The sequence below is a fragment of the Taudactylus pleione genome, unplaced genomic scaffold (assembly GCF_031769625.1).
Source record: "Taudactylus pleione unplaced genomic scaffold, aTauple2 ptg000638l, whole genome shotgun sequence".
Lineage (NCBI taxonomy): Eukaryota > Metazoa > Chordata > Amphibia > Anura > Myobatrachidae > Taudactylus > Taudactylus pleione.
The window spans coordinates 3335683-3351975 of NW_028285040.1; the positions used below are offsets into that span (position 1 = coordinate 3335683).

General features: G+C 44.7%; 1 protein-coding gene across 2 annotated transcripts in view; it reads right to left on the reverse strand.

The window, feature by feature from the left end:
- Positions 1-16293, reverse strand: part of NSD2 (nuclear receptor binding SET domain protein 2) — a 90763-nt gene that overhangs the window by 2284 nt on the left and 72186 nt on the right. The window contains exons 15-22 of one of the 2 annotated variants that reach the window (XM_088454994.1): positions 13560-13716; positions 13116-13321; positions 12922-13025; positions 12573-12842; positions 2501-2617; positions 1921-2062; positions 1439-1545; positions 653-857 (exon numbers count right to left, since the gene is read on the reverse strand). In XM_088454994.1, coding sequence (XP_088311120.1) covers positions 653-857; positions 1439-1545; positions 1921-2062; positions 2501-2617; positions 12573-12842; positions 12922-13025; positions 13116-13321; positions 13560-13716 — 1308 coding nt within the window. Of the gene's footprint in view, positions 1-652; positions 858-1438; positions 1546-1920; positions 2063-2500; positions 2618-12572; positions 12843-12921; positions 13026-13115; positions 13322-13559; positions 13717-16293 lie in introns of those variants that run through there. The other variant, XM_088454995.1, reaches the window with a different exon arrangement.

Consider the following 16293-nt stretch of genomic DNA (forward strand, 5'->3'; position numbering starts at 1 on the left):
TATTTATGGTTTGCAAAAAAAAAAGTATATTATCCGCAACACTAAACTCTTCACTCTGTCTGGCAGGACCAACATTTTAACCCCTATAGCGCCAAGGATGAGTGGGCTGAAGACAAGTCACACTAAAATTGCCCTATCCCCACCATCCTGGCACAGAGGTAATTCACGGCACCTTTGTTTGTAGGAGGGCAGTGCTCCTATGTGGTTATTGTCTGGTGATCAGTGTGAGAGAACCAGGCATTAAACACCTATGTCTTGGCTTCAATAAACTCAGAAGAGCCCGAATTTGAAAAAAAAAGGGGACCGTCTGCTTTCAAATAATGTGGGCGTTTAGTGGTAACGGTCGTGTGATTCTTGGTGGTGGTCATAAAAAACAAACACACAGGAAAATATGTTCTAATTTGCTTGGGTACTGCATAAAAATAAAATTACAGCAATAAGTGATTGTGACCAGCCCCCCAAAAATTCCAAAATAGATTCAACAGGGGTGATAAAACCATCAGCAGTGATGGGGTTAATAAGTTTATTGGGATACTTCTAACTAGAGACAACTCCATACATAATCATAAAAAAAAAAAAAATATAGATGAAATCTAAGTGACAACAGCTACCAAGTTTCTGATGTGAGCTATTCTAGATTGAGGGAACTTACCAAAAGGTCTTTTGTTGAGATCTAGACAAGAAAGATGGTAAGTCTTTGTACACAGCTTCCTGTCGCATAAGATTAGCTCACCGCCATCGTTACAGCGGAAGCAGTAATCTTCAGACTCTTTTTTCCCATCCCCTCTTGTCCTCCGTCTCCTTGATTTCTTCTTGGGCTTTTTCGCCTTTTCTTCATGAGATGCTGCAGAGGAATTCTAAAATATCACAGGAACAAAAATGGAGTAGATTAAATTACTCTAGACCAAGGATAATCAAACAGGTGGATCTCCAGCTGCTACAAAACTACACATCCCAGCGTGCACTACCAGAGTTTTAGCATGCCCTAATGGCAAAACTGTGGTAGGGCATGCTGGGATGTGTGGTTTCCAAGCAGCTGGAAGGTCACATTTTAAATACCACTGTAAACTATGCACCTATCAAATTAACACAAAACCACTATTAAAATTGCAATAAAATGTTCTAAAAAGAGCGTGACAAGCAGTGGTTATAGGTTAGCATATATACAGTATGTGCCAAATGTTTGCCCTTAAAGTAATATATAAAACTTGGAAAAAGAACCAGGCCAGATTGTCTAGCAGCTCTCGCCATTGCTGGGGATTATGGTCACCTGCTAATTCTGTGTACCTTGAGAGGGTGTGACAAAAACAATTGGGGCTGGTATTTATTGCTCTATGAAAAGGATCAAAAGGAACAAGCTCTATATACTTTTCCAGGTGACACTTAAGATAAAAGTTACTTTGCAGCCTGAATTCTTTACATTTACGAACAAACTAACCTTTGGCCGGTCACCAAGAAACCCACTACAGTTTGGTGCTCCACATCGGCAGACCGTTTTCTCATTTCCAAGGCAATCCAAATTATAGTTGAACGTTAATTCCTCACCTGGATTCAAACCAAAAAAAGAACAGGGTAAAAAAAAAAATAAATAAATTTTTTAGACTTTGTGTTTGGAGCAGTAAGGTAATGTGTTATAAAACCAAACAGCACAAGTGGTCTTCTCAGCTGCATACTATAACTGCACCTTGTAGACAGATTTCAGGTTGAAAATGTAATCATGAGTTGGTAGTATAGTAAACAAACATGCAAAACATTGAAACTCCAACTACAAATTTCTCTCCTAGATAAATAGCAAATAATTCAAGGAATGGTTCAAAATGATAATTTTTCCAAACTAAATGTAGCTGGGTCTTCAGAAGAGTGTGTAAGATTCCAGCGGCAAATCGGAAACAGAAACAGTAGCCGGACTACCGTCATTACCTGCAGGTATGTCCCGCACCGCGAAGAGGCCTACACGTGTGTCGCCATTTACAGTCCATTTCTGAGTGTCGCAGTTCGGGTGACAGCTGTGGTTCATAAACCGAGAATAGTTCCCCTTAGGTCCCGCATCTATAATTCGGTCCTGTAAGTCAACAACTGTCAGGAGAAATGGACTCACAAAAAGCAGGTCTTCCGCATTTCGCAATATTTGGATATGGGAGACGCAACCTGTACAAGGCACAGGAGTGCTGTATATATACCAATGACAACAATTCTCTAGTAGCAGAAATGCTCAGCTCATGGCAAAATGACCTGAACTGCAGTAAAGCTGACAGTTGCACATTGAGCTGCAATCTTAAAAGGGAAGAGAGCGCTAAAACAGGCGAACGCGTTTCACTCAGAGCGCAGGTTTGCTGTTGTACTGGCAACTGAAATGTCATATATCACTGCATAAAACACTCCCAAGTCCGTACAGAAATAATGTAGCTCAGGCACACTAGTGGCTGCCGCCATGGATAGATGGCAGTGCAGAGTATGCCGAGCTCTCCATTCTAGGACAGCAGTTCAGAGCTACAGGCACCTTGTCAATGGTCAGCATGTAAAAATGCGAGATGTCGTTCTCCTGTGCGTGGCGTATTCTTGCCATGCATTCCTCTTCGTCTATTAGTTCTCCAACATACTCATTCACAAACTCCCCCTGCAAAAAAAAAAAAAAAACCCAGGTAAATGAATTGGAATTTGTTTTCCTCCATTGCCATGTTGACAATCAACAATACATTAAAATGTATTACATTATAAGCCAAGATGCATGTAATACTGGTTTTGAGCAGAGTTTTAAGCAGGCATCATGTAAAGAGCACTGTAAAATCATTACTCATTTAACAAAGTGAGGTCAGCAGAATATGCATGTAGTCTTTTTGGCATTTTTTTTATCGCCCGTGGATTTACCGCTCTTTCGCTTTGCTCCATATTAGGGGGACACTGCTATACCTCGTGGTATATTGGGTGCTAGTATTCCATGCCCCTTCACTGGAAGGATTTCAGTTTTTAATTTAATGCCCATTGAGTAGGGCAGAGGTTTTTTTTTCTCTTTAGGATTTAAAATTTTATTCACCACATTAGGGTGTAAAGGGGTTCAACTGAACGTCTGCACTGTAACTGCGGGCCCTGGCGCTGAAAGATGCTGTTCCCCGTTCTCCATTAATGGGTTCCCAGCAGTTTAGGTAACTCGGTGCAGAAAGTGAATTGCGGACCTTTATGGCGCGTAACAGCACCAGGCCATGTGGACTGTGCTCAGGAAGTCGTGGCAGAGACTGCGTTTATGCTCACAAGTCCCTTCTCTGCCATGTATGGAAGGGTGACTGGGAAAGCTAAGTGATCTGCTTGGAGAGGTGGGCATTTCCCTCTGAAGCAGAAAGCCTGTATTGAAGAGAACTCCATTAATAGGAAATGAGTGGTATTGTTCCCACCTAAGGAAGGTGAGATCATACAAGACACAATGGGTCACCCCCATTCATCACTGTGGAGATGGAGCTTAAAGGCGGTCCATGCTCATCATGACTGGAGAGACCCCCTCCTACGGAGGTTAGACTTGAGGAAAACCAAAGGGCAGATGGAATCCACCTTGATGTAACCCCTGACTGCATGATATCAGTAGATGCTGGAGTTAGGGGAGGAGTTATCCCCAGAGAAAGAGAATCCTCCTTGACTGCTGCTGATAATGCAGTTTCCCGCCAAAATCACCTCACAGCTTCTCCCTGTGTCTGGTGCTGCAGTCCCTGTGACACTCACACACTGCTGATAATAATGTGCCTTGTGGGTAATAGGGCAGAATTCTCAGTGTACTGTGTGATTCTATCTTTTTGAGTCTCAGGTGTTTCTGAATCAGTTCTTATTTTACATACATTTCTCTAATGGTAAAAGTGCATCCAGTTTTTCTGCTCACCTGATATTTCTTTGAAAGAAATCTATATGCAACTATAAAATTTCTACATTTGCCATATATAGGTGTGTATAGGGTTGCCACCCCTCCTGTATCATCCCATATGTGAAGGGGACATGCTGCTGGTGGTAAGAAAACGTAGGCGTACCTGACCGTTTCAACGGCGTTACATGGGTGTGCATAAATTAGCCCTTGCGATCTCATACGCAGCATGAGAACCGTCTGCGTGACAGGAGAGTCTGCGGCTGGTCACACTTTCCGCAAGGGCAAGATGGGTGCTCGATGTGCGCTAATGTTACCGATATTTACGCAGGTAAGCAACGTCGTACGCATGTAAGGCGGCAGTAGTGGGTGTCTTTATGCTCAGGTGATCTTTCGAACTATTAGCACATATACAAAATCGCATTAGCGTCCATCCCTGAATCATGGCCCTAGTGCAGAGCGGACAGGTACTCTCAGCCTAAACGCACTGCTGCGTGCAGAATCAGCTAAAGTGATGCTGCATGGCCACACAGCAGAGTTAGCAGGCTGAGGACAGAGTGTCTATGAAGCAGCAGCACAGCCTTTCCCAATCCACCCAGAGATGGACAGACCCCTGGCTGCCCATAAAGTTAGGGTTTGGATTATACAAGAAGCCACCGATACTGCCAGTCGGAGATACACGTAGAATCGTCTTTTTTTTTCGTTGTAATCACTGACACCGTCCCCCTCTGGTTATGCACAAACGGGATCCACTTGTCTGAGCAGAGGCGGGGAGATGCAAACGCTAATACTTTACCACTGCCAGTCAGCGTTGCTCACAAAGTATAGCTGCATATAAGAGAGCAGTCAGATTGTCAAGAGCGGAGGAGAGATACAAAACACTTTATAATTTTACCACTGCCCGTCAGCGTTGCGCAGAAGGTACAACTGCATACGAGAAGCTGCCTGAGAAAACAGTCAGTTTGCCAAATGTGCCCCCGTGTCATGACACTAGCTCCGGATTTACCAATTGTGTTCTAAGTGATTTTGGTGTCTGCCATACGAGACTATATTGGAGAAATATAAATAAGAGCTTGTCTATTTTTTCTGCATGCTTAAAATTCTACTAAGTGGAGACTGATTGTTATTTTGCACTGTGAATAAGTTCAATTTCTACTGCAATGTGTTTCACATGAAATACACAACTACTTTGCTACTATGTTTCAAATATAAAATAAAGTAACAGATTCTGCGCAGGTGGATACAGACTAATGACTGCACTATTCTTTTAGATATTATCATCACAGATGAATCAAGAGTTTTTTCACTGACTGTGACAAACATAGGTTTTCAATCTGGATCCAGAGACTTGAAGTGGGGATAAGGTTTAGTGTATTATATGTACGATATAATATTGTATTTGTTGGTTATTATTTTATGTATTTCATGATTAAAATGTATTCTCTGACAGCGCCCTGAATTACCTTTTTATTTTTTGTGTGAGCTTTTTTGGTGTGTTGATATTTTCCCCCAACTGTATTCAAGTTGGCAGTCAGAATAATTTTCCTATACTCCTACTTGGGAGGTGTAAGGCCATATTATTTAGGGTTTTTACAAGGGGCAGGAGGCTGGATTTTTGGGGCAAGATGATGGAGAGACAGGGGCGGCAGGAGGCTGGAGAGACAGGGGCAGGAGGGGCCACAAGTCTGGATGAAGCTTGTATGATGACAACGACATTGGTTATAGTCCTACACAAACAGGCATCTTCCGCACCATATGAATAGCGAGTACCAGCTGAAGACACAGTCTGTCCAGGGAGAAATAATTTCTTTAGAGGATCCCCATTGCAGAGAAACCACCATATAGGTAAGGTGTATTTTTATTTAGTACAAAAAACAAAAAAAAACAAAAACCCAGTATAGACTTCACCCACTCCCAGGCTTTATGAAAGGGGCCCAGGTCAGTTGCGGAGAGGGATATTGTCTAGAATATATTTACAATAATATGTTAAGGCTGCCGGAGGAACACGTGTCCAGTGCTTTACTTGCTCAGAACGCAAGGCTAAGGTAACTAAGGAACGATCAAAACAAGACCCCTGTGTGCAATTTGTGAAGCTGGGGTCCAGGCTGAAACAGACTGTCCATTGTGAAGCTGACCAAGAGGCCAGCCCACCCAATAGTAGGTGAACGACATTCATCTACCACTGGGCGAATCAGTTACTTCATTCCAGCCACCACTTGTCAAGAACAGTATCAGGGGTCCTCTTAGGTTCTTTTTTTGTGCGAACCAGACTGAGTATGAAGATTTAATTTTGTTCCATTCTGCAAGTTTTAAACATATAGGAAACTCCAGTAACTTCTATGTACAAAAAATAAACTACAGGGATGGATGGTGGGAGCCACCACCATTAATTTCCTTTTACACAATAGCTTACAAAGCTGCTGAGGCAAAGCCAGATAGGCACTTTGTTATTATGCACACTGTCCACTTCAACTATCCCCGTGCTTGTAGCGTACTTGGAACAATGGAGACTCCACCCAAAGTGAATATGTTGCTTCTTTTAAATGATAGCTCTGACAGAAAATAAGATCATCCTCCAATGGGCACAACATCACAGTGAAAGGTCTACAAGCAGTCCAGAGTACCAAGACAGCATTCAGAATACTTGGGTGATGCTGTTCTTGATGAGGGTCTGGTTTGTTCCATGTGATCTGCAGAAGCGATAGAGTTCAAAAAGACACTGGGGGTGTTACCGCTTGTCGGCTCAGTGTTTTTGTGCCTGAACTGAACAAAACTTTCACAGGGAAGAAGGTTAATTCCTTACTGTTAATACACCCAAACTCCTAAAGCCAAAACTCCAGCCATTTTGGCAGACAGTGGGAGAGGTTCCTTTGAAAGGGGACAAAACTCTTCCCTACAGAGAGGCATCTCACAGAGTAAAATAGGCAAGCACCAAGGATGCAAGCCTGCAGATAAACCATCTACATTATGGGATCTCACACCAGTTTCTTCTGCGGTGTGGTCTGGTCTGCTACGCTTTTAAGACCATTGGATGACGTCTTCTAAGTACGCTTGGTCAACAATATAGTGGTCCAAACCCCCCCTTCAAAGAAATTCTTAAGATGCTCCAGTTGAGAGTTCCAACAGATCCAGTTAACCGTGGGGGTTCACACTAGCTTGTTGTTCAGAATCTGTACAAGATTTGCAGATCCATGTTAAACCTATTCCTGCATCTGCAAATGGACAAATTATGGATGGAGCCTGTTTTTCAGTCAAATTCTATGAACAGGGAAAGTTCCTGGCTTCTCTAGAAATCAAAGACTCTTACTTCCATATGGAAGGCTCAACACAGCTTCCTCAGGTTCAGGGGGTTACAAATAATTTACATGGACACAGAACTCTGGTCCCGGGTCAGATCTCTGTTGTCCCTTAAGCTAAATTTCCATCCTGACCAGTGTAAAGTTCCTGGAAATAAAGGTTTCTTGTTTCAAAACTGTGTAGTTTGCCTGTTTTCTTTCTATTCCTTTACAGCTGGGATCTCCCTACGGGCAGCTTTGGAACTTCCCAAGGGTCTCCCAATATGGATCAAAGAAAACAAGACATTTGTACTTCCCATAAAATTTGTTTCTGTGAATCCATTTGGGGACACTGTGATCCCTCACCAGTTTCTGTATTTTTGTGGTCTGCTTGTTTGATAGTTTTTATTGCTTAGTCCTTTTCATGAGCTTTGATGGTAATAAACTGAAGTCTTTCCAAGGTAGGGGAATAGAGGTGGAGGAGTTCAACAAGTCTGTAGTGTAGTTGTCCTCAATACCCCAAGGTACAGCAGTGTCCCCCAATATGGATGAAAGAGAAAAGGAGAGTTATGGTAGACTTACCTTTGTTAACTCTCTTTCTTCGAAGTCCATAGGGAGACATTGGGGTGTTGGTGGTGGATCAGGACCGGAAACCAAACAGTTAAGCTTTTCGCTATCCCAGGATGTTCCGGTTCTCCTCCCCTATACCCCGCCCACAGCCCAAGGCAGGAGCAGGATAGGAAAGAAGGAAGAATGGCACATGAAAGAATCACTCATATATACCATAGAGAAAGGAATAAACCCACAGAAGCCAAGTGCGGCAGGGCGGGTGCCCCGTGGATTCTATGGACTTCGAAGAAAGAGTTAACAAAGGTAAGTCTACCTTAACCCTCCTTTTCTTCTTCAGGGTCCATAGGACTCCACAGGGAGACACGGGGGGGGGGGGTGTTATCCCAAAGCAGTTGTTCAAGGGCGGGGACGCTCTTTAGCTGAGAAGAGAATCCGGCATCCAAATGAAGCATCCTGAGAGGCAAATGAATCAAAGGCATAAATAAGAAAAAAGTTTGGACAGAAGACCGCTTGGCCGCTTTGTACAGTTCAGCAGAAGCGCCACGACGAGCTGCCCACGAAGGACTCACAGAGCGAGTAGAATAAACAGACGGTAGCTGGCACAGGAAGGCCCACCTGCGTGTAAGCCCGTGAGATAGTCATGCAAAGCCATCTGGCCAGAGTCTGTTTGGTAGCTGGCCAGCCCTTCTTGTGGAATCCATATAGGACAAAGAGAATCTGTTTTCCTGAAGGAAGTATTGCGGTCCACGTAGATCCTCAGAGCACGGACCACATCCAAGGAGGCTTCACTTGTCGAGAGATCTGGAGAGAGGAAGGCCGGAACCACAATTTCCTCATTAAAGTAGAAACAACAAGCCACCTTGGGAAGGAAGCAAGGACGAATCCGAAGAACCGCCCTGTCCGGATGAAAGATCAGAAATGGGGAGTGACAAGAAAGCGCCCCTAAATCTGACACCCTACGGGCAGATGCAATTGCCAGAAGAGAAAGTCTTCGCAGTGAGCCACTTGATGTCTACTGATTCCAGGGGTTCAAACGGAGGGCCCGGAAGTGCTTGGAGAACCACTGACAAATCCCACGTGGCCACTGGAGGGACAAAGGGAGGTTGAATACGGAGGACACCTTGAAGGAAGGCGAGAACATCTGGCAGTGGAGCAATCCTGTGCTGGAGCCAGATGGAGAGAGCAGAAATGTGCACTTTCAGCGAGGCCAGGCAGAGTCAGAGATCCAATCCTGCTTGACGAAAAGCAGGGATTCTAGAAATAAAAAAAATAAAAAAAAAACAGACGGCCCAGGTCCACATGTAGGCAGGACCCTGAGACAACAGGTCCGGTCGTTGAGGAAGCAGGAACAGAGCATCTATGGAGAGGCTCTGAAGATCAGAGTACCAATGTAATCTGGTCCAAGCCGTAGCCACCAGCAGGACAGTGCCTCAGTCTTGCTTGAACTTCCGAAGGACTCGAGGAAGGGAGACAGGAGGGAATAGGCACACCAGATGGAAGGTCTACTTCACTGACAAGGCGTCCACTAAGGCTGCTTCGGTATCCCTTGTTCTGGACCGGTACACCAGCAGCTTGCGACTGTCGGGAAGCTATGAGGTTCACTTCTGGCAGGCCTTATTTGTCCACTAGGATTTGAAAGACTTCTGGGTGGAGAGACCACTCCTCGGCAGGCACGTCGTGACGGCATGGGAAGTCCGCTTCCCAATTAAGCACTCCCAGGATGAACACCGTGGAGATGGCCGGGAGAGGACGTTCGGCCTATGCGAGAATGCGTGACACTTCTGTCATTGCTGACCAACTTTGAGTGCCTCCCTGGTGATTGATGTAGCCCACCACCATGGCATTGAAGGACTGCACTTATACAGGCTTGCCCTAAAGAATGTCCTGAGCCAGAGTGAGGGCTCTGTAGTTGGCTTGGAGTTCTAAGACGTTGATCGGTAATATCGCCTCGGCCGATGTCCAGTGTCCCTGATAGGAGTGCTGGCCGGTCACTGCGCCCCAGCTGCGGAGGCTTCCGTCCGTGGTAAGGAGTATCCGTTCTGGGATCCAAAAGGGGCGACTCTTGTTCAGGTGGGATGTCTGTAACCACCAGGAGAGGGAAAGACAAACGTCTTGAGAGAGGACCATCGTCTGGGATCTGATCAGATGAGGCAACCTGTTCCACCTGGAGAGGATTAGGTGTTGTAGGGGCCTGGAGTGGAACGGAGCGTACTCCACCATGTCGAAGGTGGATACCATGTACCCCAGGGTCTGCATTGATGAGTGAATTGACACTCGGCGACTGTGGAGTAATCTGCGCACTCGTTGCTGCAATGCGGAGATCTTGTCTGCTGTCAGGAAGATTCTCTAAGCCAGAGAATCCAGAAGAGCCCCCCAGATGTACCATCCTTTCTGAAGGGGTCAGGGAGGACTTTTTCCAGTTGATTAACCAGCCTAGTCTTTGTAGAAAGGCAATGGCTACATGAAGATGGCGGTGAAGAAACTCTGGAGAGTGTGCTAAGAGCAAGAGGTCGTCTAAGTATAGGAGCAGCCTGAAACCCTGACAACACAGGTGGGCTGCCATAATTGCCATGATTTTGGTAAAAAATGAGACTACACAGATTTGAGGCAAGCGTCAATCTTCCTATCCGCTGTGTCCTTTAAGAAGGAAGCTGTAGGGAAAGGTAAAGTACAGCTTTGAATCAGCCGTGTCACATGGGAATCTACTGCTGGGGGAGCTTCCCATTTAGCACAATCAGCTGCTGGAATAGGGTAAAAAGAAATCAAGGGTTTTGTGGGCGTATTCCATGCTGCTGCCATGAGTTCAGAAAGCTGATCTGAGTGAGGAAACTCAGCCAAGATCACTTTCTCTGTCTTTTAAACAGTGACTGTTTTGTTTTGGGAGCGGGCTCAGCAACTTCTAACTGGAGAATTGATTTGACAGCTCGCACTAAAGCAGGTACATTTATTTTAGACTGAGGCTCTGCCTCCCCTGAGGGAGACTCTGTGAGAGAGATCTGAGTCTTCTGCCGCCTCAGAGGACATCTCAGAATCTGAGAGTTGTGTAGACTGAGGATAACAGTACGTTTAGTAGTTTTACTGGGTAGGGGGCTTCTCACCTTGCAACATATTTTGAAAGGCCGTAGAGGTAGCCGCTAGACTCTGTACATGTCTACCCACGGAGGAGGCACTTGTATCGTCTGTACCTGTTGTGGCAACCCCATAGGGGGAATTATTGCCGGGACTACTAGGCGCTCCGCAATTGTAGCCAACACCTGTGAAAAGGAAGCCCAAGGGGGTTCCTGAGAGGGGCTGATTGGCCTGGTGTAGTATGACACGTTGCTGCCGGACACCAAGCAAAACTGAGATGCTGTGGGCGGGGTATAGGGGAGGATGACCGGAACATCCTGTGATAGCAAAAAGCCTAACTATTTGGTGTCCGGTCCTGATCCACCACCTACACCCCAATGTCTCCCTATGGACCCTGAAGAAACAGGAGGTGTATCATTTTTGTCAGAGTTTCCCAATCGCAGACCTTGGTTGAGCAAAGGTGACTTAATTAGTATCTCAGTCAATTTGATTTAACCACCTGATATCTCTAAAACCTGAACTGTTGGGGAGCCTTGAGGACTGCGTTTGGGAACCTCTGATTTACGCACAATGTGCAAAACAAAACAAAAATAGACTGCTTGTCCATCTTACTGACCAATTCATTTGAGGCCTCTATACCGGAAAGTACAGCAGTGTCCCTCAAATTGATTCAGATTAACAGATTTTACGTTAAGAAAAAATCCTATTAATGGACTCTAATTGTCAAATCTTTTCCCTTTCCATTCGGGGTCACTGGAACCATGGGGGATACAGGGATCAGGCATAAGTTTAGGCCAGTGATTTTCAACTAGAAGCGCAATACACAAGATTTAAAAATTGCCAAGGCACACCACCCAGCGATGCTGCGTGTGACCAATGAAAAAATACATACACATTGGCTAACACATAATATACACACACATTGGCCTCCACATAAATAAAACGCTTTCCGTATGATTTCCCACTGGCCGCATGGCCGGTGGTTCAAATCCCGGCAATACCAGCCCGACAGAGGAGGAAATCCCGGTCGCCCTAAAGGTAAGTATAAACTAATCTAGTTCTACACCCTAACTAGCCCCCCCCCCCCCCCCCACCCCCGTGCCTAACCCTAATCCCCCCTTCCCCGCCGCCTAAATTTAAGTCCCCCAGGGGGGGTGCCTAGCCCTCCCTCCCCCTAGCCTAACCCTAACTTCCCGAGGGGGTGCGCAAGTCCCCCCCCCGGGAACCCCTAACTTAACCTCCCGTCCCCCTGCGGCCGGCATCACTTCGATCGGGATGCCGGGCGCCGGTCTCCCGGCATACATAAAATGACAGGCGTCGAGATTTCGACGCCTGTCATTTAACCCTCGCCGGGATCCAGTAGTCGAGAAGCCGGCTGTCGGCATTGCGTCAGCCGGCTTCCTGAACGTATACCAAATAAAACGCACTACATTGGCCTCCTAAGGCATAAAACTCACTACATTGGCCTCCTCAGGAATAAAACTCACTACAGTATAAGTGCGCTGAGCTGACCACGCGGCACAGTGGTTGAAAAACACTGGTTTAGGCACTAAGAAACCGGACAAGTCTGGATTGCGCCATCATGGGCCTGTCCCCTGTGATTCACAGAAAATCATGTCATCATTCCTGTACAAACTAATATTTTACGAGTAGAGTCCCCAAGGACCTCAAATAGATTCACAAGGTTGGCAGGACATAGGGGAGGAGCAGTCGAGCAACGACATTCAAACAAGAATTCAAAAGGTCACATTCGATAATACTACCGGCTGATTGTTAGCCTTGAATACAATACGTGTATTTATGTTGCTGATTACCTTTTTTATGTCTCTTGTAGCAATGAGACCCCATCCTTTGCCTTCAGTCTTCACTATCTTGGTCTCTGGATACTGGCGCTTTGTGAAGCCCTGATTCTGACACCTGCCCCCAGCCGGGCATACTTGCGGGTGGCATTCGTACATTAGCATACGGTTCAGACATTCTGAGTCAAATCCACAGGGTTTGTCGCTTGACGGCTTACAATTGCACTTGGGAATCTCTGATATATCAGCAGTGTAAACTTGAACCTTGCCATAGGGCTTATTCACCTAATAATGAAACACAATAAATGTATTACATTTGCAAAGTGAAAAACTTTAAGACAACGCAATTTTCCCAGACATCTACCTTTATGTGCTTATAAGGCGGAGGCTTTTTTTCATTTTCCTGAGTTTCTTTTGCTTTGCGCTGCAACTTCAGCTCACAGAAGCGATCTTCTGCTTGTTGCAAAGCTAAAAAGGAAAGAGCATTATAGTGTAGTACAGACTCCTTCCAGAGACTCACTCACTGCCAGGTGCTCATAGGTTGAGGGGAACAAGTACCGTTTTTGAAGACGTTGCCAATGCTTTTAACTCCATGATGTCTGCTGCCCCGATCCCCCTCCAGATATGGAAATACCCGCGCTTGGTGCGTCCAGTAATAGTCTTTGGAACCGAAAAAGAAAACGGGAAACTCTCCAATTTCATGCTTCAACTTCTGGATATTTGTAGGGATGTTTTTTGGGTGACATACTTCTGCAGGCCACCATCTAAGACCAAAAGACAAACCAATTAGCAACAAGCACTCCTGGGATGAGGAACATGTTGTATTTTGGTAAATATCCAAACTCATCAAGACGAAGGACAATTATCAGTTGAACTATGGTACAATATAGATAGAAGAATATAACAATTTCATATTTGGGGACAACACCCGGGGAACTAGAAAACTCCCTTTCTAACGACTACTGTGCACTAAAGTTTGATCTCCCTTTAAAAAGGTCATACCTGTAGTTCCCCAATTTCACCCAAATGATGTCCTGATATCGCGGCTTCTTCCCCAGTCTGCAGTCATTGCAAAACCAGCTTCCATCTGGCGTTTCAATATTCAAGCAGTCAGGGTGGAAAGCGGCAGGGCAGGACTCACAGCACAGGAGACTTCCACCTGCATCCAAGAGCAATTACGTTTTATATACGGGACTCTCTCAGATTGTTAAAGGTCTGCGACATGAGAACTCTAGAAGATAAGACTCTCTCTACTGTCCGACACCATTTTTCACAAAATACTTGCATTACACATTAATCTTTCACTTTTTTTTTTTTTTTCATATGGTACAAAATTAAATTATAAATGTTAAAATTGCAGCATTTTTATATATTTGCTAAATAAGTCTCTCTGAATCCATTGGGGGGACACTGGCCCTCTGGCTTGTAGAGTCTCAAGCCAGGAGTTTGGCGCTTCATTCAAAATCCTGCACTGTTTGAAAATGTTATCTCATCTTTATCTACACCCCATAGGTGACTCAATTACTAACCACCCCAGGACAGAGGAACAAAAGCAAACAACAGGTTTCCCAAAAACTTTAAAGACGTCAAAATATAAAACAGAACAAGGGAGTAAAGGGAGGGTGTGCAGTTTACCCCACTGGAAAGGATTTAAAGAAAGAATAAAAATCCAGTTTTTGCCAACATCCTATGGGGGGCAGGGTAGGCACAGATGTCTGCTCAGCATCTTCTGTGCCTACTCATGCGTACAATGGACCTCCTGCCCAAAGCTAACATCTTTGGCCACAATAAACATTAACACTTTATAAACTTATAAAGACGACCGAGTGGCGGCTCTCCGCCAGCTACTTAGCAGAGGCCCCATATTGTGCCTCTCAGGAGGTAGAATGTGCCTTTACATTGTCCGTTCTCTCCGCCCAGTTTAATTGTGTAGAATTGTCAAAGTAATCCATTAAGCAAGTGTTTGTTTTGACATGGGCCAACCTCCCCTGAGGGTATCAGAGGAACAAAAGATCAATAGTCTTGGAAAGCTCACAAGTCCTCAGAGCCCTAGCAACAATATCCTGATTTAAGCATAATCCAAATACCACTTTAGGCTGAAAAGAGGGCTCTGTCCAAAAAATAGCTCTACACTCATGGAAACTTAGATACGGAAATCTGCAAGAATCCTGAAAATAAATACTGTACCCTCATTGCCATATTGATATCCAAGACATGTTCCATTGAAGAGACTTCAAATACTACAATCCAAGGGTTCTAAAGCAGAATGTTGTAAAGCCATCAAGACTAGTCACAAGGGTGAGTGGAGACTATATGCAGGTAGCATAACTCCATAAAGAAAACCTTTACAATTCCGTTCAACGCGCCATCATCTCCTGAACGACAATGGTTCTTTAAAAGATTTAGAACTTGGTTCTAGGTCTCAAACTGCCTTCTATACCTTCAAACATTCTAACTGAAATGAAGAATTAGGAACTTACAGAAAATAAAAGTCTTCCACAACCTATAATAATTCACAGCCAAAACAAGCTTTGAGTCTTGAGCATCATCCCAATAACAGCCAGAGATCCCCTCTGCCTTAAGAGTCATGGCTCCAGAAGTACACGGTTAAAGCCGGACGCACAAATCCTGGTGGTAAAAAAGTCCCTGATTAACAGGTCCTACCTCAGCAAGCCTGTTGTGCGTATACTTCCTCCATTTTGAGAATGCCTGTGTACCAGACCTTGTTTGCTTCTAGTCTGGTGACCAGAATGAGTCCTTTACTTTCGAGAACAAAGAGATTTATTGCTACTTGAGACAGCCGGTAATTTAGACGCAAATTTCAAGGAACCAAAAGAGCGCCCATTAAAAATACTTGTGGATCCATTGTCCTTGAAAAGATACTTTGTGATTTAACAGAGATGCCATTATATTGTTTTATGGCTGACTATCTGAATGTGTAGGACATGCCTGCAGAGAAAATCTTCCCAGTTCTCCATCTCCAGTAGAAACACCGCAGACTGCTGAAAAATATTGTTCCACCCAGCACATTATTCTGCCGTCTCCTCTCAATTTAGGGGACATCTTGATGCCACCATGATGGTTAATGTATACGATCAAATTTTTATAACATTATCGCACAACAAAAAGGATGTCCTCGGACAAGTGTTTTTTTATTATTCTTTGCTGTATGATCATTTATCAGTCCAAAGGCCATGAAGAAAAACACTGAAGAGTTACATCTCAGATGCTAACGAAGATGTTCATACAAAACAGATGTCTGATTTGAGTGCCAATATAGACTTCATTAATCCCTGCAATGAGTATCTGGTAAGAGCACCTTTTGCTGTTTCGTTACTAATAGAGTAGCCACAAGAAAACAATCCTCCGTATAAGTAGGACATTGCATTTTTAGTAGCCGACGATCCACCCATGGAGCCTTGTCTCTCACAGTGCATTGGAGAAAGATGGTGAATGCTGCCATAATCAACAGATCATCCAGATAAGGAATGATAGTCACCCCCTCTGGACCTCACAAGAACACCCATTTCCGACATGATCTCCGTACTCTTTTGACCAGGCCAGAAAGTAGGGTCACAATTTAGCCAAACATCCTTATGTTCTTGGAGACCACAAATTAAACACTATGAACTCTCTGACCCCAGAAACTCCATCTTGAACCTGTCCACCCAAAGTAGTTTGAATTGAAAACCCTTCCCTTCTGGTCCCTTAAGCAACCATTCCCTGACAGAATTAA